General features: G+C 41.6%; 1 protein-coding gene across 2 annotated transcripts; it reads left to right on the top strand.

Annotated features, from left to right (window-relative positions):
* The first annotated feature begins 78 nt into the window (after window positions 1-78).
* Window positions 79-9,090, top strand: CUNH8orf37 (chromosome unknown C8orf37 homolog). Of its 2 annotated transcripts, XM_039706284.1 has the most exons (6): window positions 79-332; window positions 2,311-2,410; window positions 4,786-4,856; window positions 5,361-5,426; window positions 6,224-6,319; window positions 8,277-9,090. In XM_039706284.1, the coding sequence occupies exons 1-6, from the start codon at window positions 184-186 to the stop codon at window positions 8,434-8,436; spliced, it is 642 nt and encodes a 213-aa protein (XP_039562218.1). In that variant the 5' UTR covers window positions 79-183; the 3' UTR covers window positions 8,437-9,090. The 2 variants fall into 2 exon arrangements, with proteins under 2 accessions (XP_039562218.1, XP_039562219.1); XM_039706285.1 differs by lacking the exon at window positions 6,224-6,319.
* Window positions 9,091-9,313: the final 223 nt, after the last annotated feature.

The following is a 9,313-nucleotide window of genomic DNA, read 5'->3' as shown; positions in this document are numbered from 1 at the left end:
GGCTTTGCGTTTTCCTTTTTCCTTCCCTTTCCCGTAGTTCACTGCCGAACGCCGGGAGCAGCGCAGCGGGGCGGCAGCCGCGGCCCGACCCCGCAGGAGCCCCGGGACCGCCCCCGCCGCGGCCGGGCGGGAGGGCAGACCCCGCCCCTGCCGGGGCCGCCTTGGCAACCGCGGGGCGGCAAGATGGCGGATGATCTGGACCGGCTGCTGGACGAGGTGGAGAGGCGGCTGTGCCACCGGCACGGCGGCGGCCAGGAGGACGAGGTGGAGAAGCGGCGGTGCCACCGGCATGGCAGAGGCGAGGAGGAGCCCGCGGCGGCCAAGGAGGGCAGGTTAGCGCTCCCGCCCCTCACGCAGCCTCCCCGCCGAGCCGGGCGCCGCCTGCGGGGCGCGCAGCCGTCCCCGCCCGCCCCGTGCGGCCGGGCCTCCCAAGAACCCGAAACAGGCGGGCTCGGGAGCCGCAACCGGGCCGGCGGTCGGCGAGTGTCACCTGCAGCCCGTGGCTTTGAAAGACCCAAATCATGTGCCAGCGAGTTTAGTTATTTCAGACAGTCTTTGTCGCCTGCGTGTACCGCAGCCTTGGATTAAATATGGCGTTAAAAGCTGCAGTAATTTGCCTCTGAGTTAGGGTTGGGGATTACTTGGCTCTGTTACTGACCTTATGATATAACCTCTTTGTATATAACCGACCTCAAATATCTAAAAATCTCGCCATTTAAAGCACAAAGAACTTTAGCAATAGCATTATCAAAGTTTTTATTCTCTTGATACTTCAGTCATTTCACTGAAATCACAGAATATTCAGAATTGGAAGGGACGCACAAGGATCATTGGAGTCCAACTCCTGGCCCTGCCCAGGACACCCCAGGAGTCACACCGTGTGTCTGCGAGCATTGTCCAGAGGCTTCTTGGGCTCTGTCAGGCTGGTGCTGTGACCACTTCCCTGGGGAGCTGTTCTAGTGCCCAGACACCCTCTGGGTGAGGAAACTTTTCCTGATGTCCAACCTAAACCTCCTCTGACACAGCTTCATGCTCTTCCTTCTGGTCTGCTTTTTTCTGTTTATCATTTTTCTGTTCATACTTTATTAACTATATCCACTACAATAAGCACTTAACTTACATGCTACACTTTGAGGCATCTGCCTCAAATTCCACAGTTTTCAAAGTGGTGATTTTGCCAGTTTGGTCCTGGCAGGGTCATTGCTTACACTACTGCCAAGCATTCCGTGTCTGACATCCCAGCCTGCCCTCAGGCTTCCATCCCAGACATCAGGTATCCATTCTGACCCTGAGGTTGCCATCCTGGCCCTGATAAGCATCTTTGCCTGCCCTTGGGTTTCCATCCTGACCATCAGATTTACATCCCAACCCTCACAGGCATCTCAGACTCCCTTTGGAAGGTCTGTGGACCAGAGAGGCTTGGCCAGATATCTCCACAGGTGAGCTGCTGAGCACTTACCCAACACAATTTCAGAGTCTCAGGAAAGGATCTTGAAGAATCCAATGACTAATGCCAGACCAGCACCTTTGGCCACATTACTGGACTTCCACGTTGTTTGCATAATGGTTAGATGTGCACTTAATTGTAGTCGATCTAATTACAATCTTGAAAAAAAAAATTACGGTTTTCTTCTTTCTCAGGAGCAGATTTGTTCTTGATTGGTTAATGCAGCGGTACTACAGGCCTCTTTCTTTGACAAAGAGCTAGCAAACAGCAGGCTTGAGTGTTACTTGAGCAAAAGCAAGTGCAGGTGATCTTTCTAAATGCATCCAGTTCTGCAGGAATTCTCTTCAGAACACCTGCAGTTGTGTAGCTTGAGTAGAGACCTTTCTCTGACCTTGTCGTATTCCTGCTGCTGAAGGTAAATGTGAAAAATCAGGGTTGTCCAGTTAATTGCCCAGTACTCAATTGGGAGTGGTTGGAAATTGAAAGAAGCAAGCAAAAATAAGACTTATGGTGGGACAACTCAACAGTGACTGACTCATATTCCTGCTGCTGAAGGTAAATGTGAAAAATCAGGGTTGTCCAGTTATTTGCCCAGTACTGTCATAGTTTTATTCACAATTGGGAGTGGTTGGAAATTAAAAGAAGCAAGCAAAAATAAGACCTATGATGGGACAACTGAACTGTGACTGAAAGGTGTTATCCTGCAGTTTACATCTGTTCAGTCATGATTTGGATGGCTTACCTGAGATACTACAAAAATATTAGGGGAAAAAGGCTGTAAATGTTTATATTTTTTAACTCACAGTTCTTAGAATTGCTCTAGTCATGCTACAAAAATGAAGGCTGGTTTATTTATTTTTCAGATCAGCTAAAGTGTTAATGAGTGCTGGCAGCAGTGAAGAAGATCTAGACGACATTATTGATGAAATCTGTAATGACAGCAGCTTTACCAAAACACCTCTGGTGAGTAGGGGTTTGCAGAAATTCAGAACAAGTCAGGTTCAACAACGGAAGTAAAAGCACCATAAGCTGAATTTTTTTAAGTAAAACATGAATGAAAACAAGCTGTAGAATGAACTTGGAAAATAAAGCAGAAAGGAAAATGCAGTAATCCTGTGGTGAGGAGCAGGAGAGATGTACTTACCTAGGCAATAACAGGAAATTAAAGGACGTGCTAGTTCAAAATAGAGCATAGTGTCAATGCTCAGAATCACAGAATGGTCACAGTTGGGAGAGGCACCTCTGAGATCATCTGGTCCAACCACCTGCTTGAGCAGGACTGCCTAGAGCCAGTTGCCCAGGACTGTGTCCAAATGGCTCTCAGTTATCCCTGAGGATGTATACTGCAGCCTCTCTAAATATCCTGGTCCAGTGTTTGACCACCCTCAGAAGTCATAAAGATTTTTTTGTACTTTTGAGTGGATATTCTTACACTTCAGTTTGCACCCATTGCCTCTTCTATCAATGATCCCACTGAGAGGAATCTGGCTACATGTTCTTTATTTCTCCCTGACATACCTTCATAAGGTTCTCCTGGCCATTGTTTTCTCCAGGCCATACAATTCCAGCTCTCTTAGCTGATGCCTGGTTGTCAGATGGTCTAAATCCTTAATGATCTTCATGGTCCTTTCCTGGGCCCACTCCATTATGTCCATGCCTCTTTTGTATGGGACAAAGTGCTCCAGACATGTCTGTGAGGTCATATCTGGAGTAATGTGGCCTGTTCTGGTCTCTCAAATACAAGAGAGAGATGAAGCCACTGGAGAACCTCCAGCAGAGGCCCATGGAGATGGTTAAGGGACTGAAATGCCTGTCATATGAGGAGCAGCTGAGAGAGCTGGGACTGTTCAGTCTGGAGAAGAGAAGGCTCCAGGGGGATCTTATCAATGTGTATAAATAGCTGTGGGTCTAATAAAGGAGGGGCCAGGCTCTCCTCCATAGTGCCCAGTGACAGGACAAGAGGCAAAGGGCATGCACCAAAACACACAAAATACCATCTGTACACAAGAAAACACTTTTCTTACTATGAGGGTGGTTAAACACAGGGACAATCTTCACAGAGAGATTGTGGAGTCTCCGTCTGTGAAAGTGTTCAAAATGCAGCTGGACACAGTCCTTGGCAAGCTGCTGTAACTGACCCTGTTTTGAGCAGGGGAAGGTCCCTTCCAGCTGAAATGATTCTTTGATTCTGTCTCATCAGTGCTGAGTAGAGAGGAGGGATCACTTCCCTGGACATGCTGGCAGCATCCCTCCTAATGCATCCCAAGATACTGCTGGCCCTCTGTGCTGCAAGGGCACGTTGCTGGCTCATGGTCAACTTGTTATTGACTGAATTTCCCACAGCCCTCTCTGCAAAGCTGCCTTCTGGCTGGTCAGCCCACGTGGTGTTCTGTGCATAAAGATTTTTCATCCCCTGGGGTGAGAGTTTGTGTTTCACCTTAGCTGAACTTGAAAAGATTCTTTTCACCCCATTTCTGGAAGTCATTTGAGGTCCTTCTTAATGGCAGCTCAGTCATCTGATACATCAACCACTGCTCCCCATTTTGTATCCTCTGCAAACGTCTTGTCACTTCACAGCAGGAGATGGAGATGAAGCTGCAAATTTACATTCTCAAGACAGTTACAATGATAGAAGGCATTTAAAATATATATTAATTTGGGTATCAGCAGTAGAAAATGGTGCTACTTATACTTCATAACCTCCTGCAGATTCCCATATTTTCATGAGTGACATTTTTTTTGTCTTGTTTTTGATTTTTTACAGAGTGATTAAATCTGAACCAACAAAAAATACTTCTGTATATCTGAAGGAGAGAGAATTATGCCAGTAAATTTGTATCATTTTATCATTTTATATCCCTAGAACTTCCCATTTAGGATCTAGAGCTCTCATATTCTGGAATTCAAATAAACTCTTCTGTGTGCAGCAAATAAGAAACCTTTCAAAGACTCTGTCTTTTTCAATAATCTAAGTTCTTGATGGGTTTTAATGAAACAAAAGCTAAAAAACATAAAGGAAGAGGGTTTCAAATTATAACTTTTTAAAAGCAAAATTATCAAAAGAAGGTCACAAAATACTAAGTCTTGATTGTAAAGTCTAAGTAATCATGTGGTGTGGAATTCCTTCAGCCACAGCTGGAAATTCAGTGTGGGAAGATAAGACTTGTTCCTGATTTACCTGTTACTTCACAACCTCACAAACTTGAACGAGAAAATTCCCAAAGTCTTAGTCCCCTTCTTCTGTGACTGAGATTTTCTGGCTCCTGGTTATTAAGTAAAACAGAATATTGTGACTTTGCTGTAATGCTGCATTTTATTCTTTGGTTGTTTTTAAACAGAAATTGAAGTCTAATTCTTCAAGTCTCACTCCTGAAAGAAATAGTATTGTTGTACAGGCACGTGGGAAAAGGTAGGTGAAAAATGTTCTGGCTTGTTGGACATTGCTTGATTATAACTTCTGATCAGGCTAATAATACTGCTGCTCTTTAATCTGTGTTGACATTTCTTAAGAAAGACACCAAGAAGAGAGTCTTTTTAAAGAAAAATCAAAGATAAGCAGGTAATTTCAAAGAATTGTTAATGTGTTTTCATGTGGTCAAAGTAATTTATTATAAATTGATTAATTATTTAAGCTATTGAACAACATCTTCCTTTGTCTTATGGACATATACATTTATCAAGTGCTGCAATATGTAGATCTTTGTATATTTGGCATAGAGAATGTTTTTCATAGAGTTTTTTTTAACACTTTGAAAATGGAAATTTTAAAGTTCTGTAGTTTACAAGCATTTGGATGCTTTGTCTATATTTAAAAAAAAATATAAATACGATGCTGTTAAACTAGGAGAAATGTTATACTGCTTTCTCCAACCTGTTTTGCTATAATTTAGTATTTTTTAATGAATCCATGTAGATGCTGTCCAGTGTACTTGGGTGGAAGCCTTTCACCATCTGGGATAGGAACAAATATTTCAAAAAGGTAGGAAACCTGAAAAAATATGTGCTACTTGCTTTATCATTGTTTTTATTCACAGCTGTGTTTCTGTGGTGGTACAAAATTCTGCTTTTGAACTGGGCAGGACAACCTTGCAGTCATCTGAAGAAGTGGCTGCCTGTAACTGCACTTGAAATCAGCTGGTGCCTTCCAGCCCTCTCTTGCTGACCACTTGACCTTTTGTTGGTTTGAGGTGGTGAAAGGTGCTTGCAAATGAGATGTGAAACCAAAAATCCGTAACAAGTAGTTAAGGAAATTGCTGCTGCGTTGTTATTTTTCCCTGCCTCTCTTGATCTTTCTGTGTGATGCCAAGTATGTGACTTAAATCAGTGGGTTGGTTGAAATCTCCAGAACTTGAACTGAAAATGGTCAGAGTACTTTGCAATTGCAGCTGAATTTAGCAGAGGAGGTACTTTGATGATTTATCCACAACATTCTTTAGAACATTACTGCATTTCTATGTGGCATTTTTTGTAGTAATTAATTGTGCACTCAACACATATTTGGGTGCTGCCCAGGTGTTGTATCAGTGAGGAAGACTAAGGAGAATATATCAAGTGAACATCAGTTTATTTTATGTGTTTGGTGAGGATAGGAACCTGTAAAAATAATACATGAACATATAATTAAATCCCATACCATAATTCTGAGCATGCCAGAGATGTAAGGGCATTAAGATTAGGTGACATTGCTTCTAGTCTTTCTGAGTGCTGTACTTTGACCCATTTATGGTGGATGTATATTGTATCAGTCAGCTTCTCTGATTGTTCTTCTCTGTCCAGAGCGTGTGATCAGCTGCGTTGTACTGCTTGTGACTTCCGTGTGTCACTTTTCAATGACTACGTCTGGGATCAGTCCTGTGATTATCTTTTTTTCAGGTGTGTCTGGGGTGGCTGTTAGTGTTGTGCTACCATGCTTTGGAGCTCAGTAAGAAAAGATGAAAAGCCCTTAGCAGTGCTGTGTCACCAAAAAGCATGCAGAATACCTGTTTGGGATCAGGTGGGACAGTCTGTGGGGAGGGGGAGGCAACGTCTCCCAAAATCTGTTTTCATCCATTTCTATCTCTTCTCCCATGACTCCCCCTGTGCTTTCAAAAATAATTCAAGTTTCATGGCTGAAAAGGCCAGGTTATTGCTGAAATAAGCAGGTAATCCATGTGGTGGGTTGGACTCTGCCAACCAGTGCAGGGTATCTGCAATGTCAGCAACATGAATACAGGCTGCTCAGCATGTGCTTTGCACCTCACCTTCACTCATACAGACTGATGGTTTCAAGGCAGATGTTCTTTTTTCCACTATCAGGTGTGCTGTCATGTTCTGTGAAATTCAAATAGCTTTATTTCTTAACAGATTTCTTTATTGAAATACATTAGCTATTCTCTATATTCTCTATTGGTTAAGTGGAGAGGTGGGATTTTTGTTTTCTGCTTGTATTGTGATGTTTTTAATTCTTTAAATAGTTTTTGAGGACTCTAAAGGAAGAAGTTGTTATTTCCAGTTTCTCTAAAGCTAATGCCAAGACTTAGTGAAAGATAGTGTAGTAGGCACATTCCTAACAGGCATCAGATTTGGATTCCTCTTATTTTAGTACAGTCTCTGTGTAAGCCTGGTAACTGATGGAAGAGGTGGATGTGTTCAGAGTATGTGCTTGGAGAGTCACGTGACAGTCAGAGAAGAACATTAATGGAGATACCAGCTCCTTTTCCATTATTTTTCCCGTGTTATATCTTTGGTTATTCCAGTATTTTTTTTCCAGTCTCAAAATTTGTATTTCTTATTGACTATCATTATTTTTCCCAGTATTTAAAGCAGTTTTAAAAATACCATGCTGCACTAGTCTCCTAAGATTAGTTTGATAGTGGAAAAGATTTAAACAAAAGTGAGGTTCTTTTATTTACCCAAAGTCAAAATTATTTTGCTTCTCGGAACTTGAAAGTAATAAATGAAACAAAAGAAAAAAATCACATGAGCAGCATTAGTATCAGATACCTGTAACATTGATTAAAATCTGTAATCTGTAGCAAGATATTTAGCTGTTAATTTTGACAAACCTGAATTTTAGAAAGAAAATTTTAAGGTTAAACATTTTCCTTCCATCAATAGGTGTCTGATCTCTTTTTCTAAAAATTCTTCCCTTGATAATAGTTTTGCGTTTTCTTTATTTAATTGGACTTGTTAATGTTGTTTTTGAGCAATTCAGTGGCCATGGCCAGGAGGAGGTCATGAGAGCAGAGATAGCTAAAATGCTACATTTTCACTTGGATTTTTTGAAACAACTTGGTCTTGTCATAGCATGCTGATTTTTCATTTGTTATGGTTAATGGCTGCACAGGAGTTATTTCTGGTTTGATGTACATTCTACCCTCTTATGGCCATTTCATTTCAGTCACTTTAACAATCACCTTAAGTAGCAGTTTCTGATGAAACATTTAACTCTATAATTTTTCCTGTTATGCATAGCAATTTTTACAGTAAGTTCGATAAGATAAATACATTTTTGCTTAATTTTTTAACACAAGAATTAGCTCTGCTTGGTTTTCTTTACAATTCTTTCTCCGGAGGCTGACTGGAAATCTCTAAACCCAACAGATAACATTGTTCACAAAACATCGTCTGGGGTTTATCTGAGAACACAGAAACTACACACTGAGACTGCTCTCAGGAAAGGAGTGTTCAAAACAGAATTCAAATATATCCCTAAATTAATCCATGACAGCAGTACTCAGAATTGTCAAGATGTCTTCTGATTTGAAATGGCCTCATGAATATTTTTTCTTTTAAAAAAAAAGCCAAAACAACCCAGAATAATCCTAAGATGAATTCACTTCTTTGGCAGGAATAACATGCCTGAGCTCAGTAAACTAAGAGCAAAGATGATAAAGAAGAAAGGAGCACGTGCCTATGCTTGTCAGTGCAGCTGGAGATCCATTGATGAATTAACTGACCTCCAAACAGAGCAGCAGCTTCGGTGGGTTTGTGGTAAACATGGAGAATGAAGTCTTCTTGTGTGGGATACCTACTTGTCTGGAAATGGCTCTTAAAATCAATTTGCTTCCTGTGCAGTTCTCTGAGAACAGGTGGAAAATTGAATACTTAGATCCAGAAATAGATTATAGCATCTTGAGACTCTTCCTCACATCTAGCAGAGAGCCTTATTTCCCATGTCTGCAGAATCCTGGATTCAAAATGGTGGGTTGGGAAACAACCATGACACACAAGCATATGAATTTCTGCACAGAAGTGAATCCTGCTCTTCTGCTTTGCTCATTGTTGTTAATGAGCAAGTGGTTGTTTATCTCTTAAAAAATTACTGTGGGATCAGCTCTCATCCTCAAGGTTTCAGCACACCCCCAAACTGTACTTACTTTTACCCACCAGTAACCAAAACTGCAGGTGCTAAACATTTTCTTCCAGTTCCTACTCCTTTCTTCAGAGCACTTTCTGTTGACTAAGGACTTCTGCCACAATGAATTTCTTGAACTTCTCTTCAGCCCTCACTGCACAAGAGATGAAAAAATTACTGTGCAATTATTAAATGTGCAGTTTTTAAATATGCAATTTCAATGAAATTCTGAAGGGTATGTTACTCTTTTTATCAGTATTTTTAAGAGAAAAAGGCTCAAGCTTTTAAGAGTGAGAAAATATATATCCCCACTTGTAGCAGGCACAGGGCCTGCAGTGGCCGGCCGGCATTCCCCACTGGGCTTCTGCCCTGAGGGTAATAGCCCAGCCATACCCACTGATGTTCAAATTCAGATTTTTTTAAGTTTCACTTACCTTTCACTTCAGTTTCTCTTTAAAAAATTTTGTCTTCAGAAGGTGCAACTGTCCTGTTTCAACATACTCCCTTCCCTCAGTAACTTGTTACTTGGT

The sequence above is a fragment of the Passer montanus genome, unplaced genomic scaffold (genome assembly GCF_014805655.1).
Source record: "Passer montanus isolate IOZ18808 unplaced genomic scaffold, ASM1480565v1 scaffold19, whole genome shotgun sequence".
Lineage (NCBI taxonomy): Eukaryota > Metazoa > Chordata > Aves > Passeriformes > Passeridae > Passer > Passer montanus.
The sequence above is the reverse complement of the archived record's forward strand: the minus strand, read 5'-3'. Positions and strand labels throughout refer to the sequence as shown.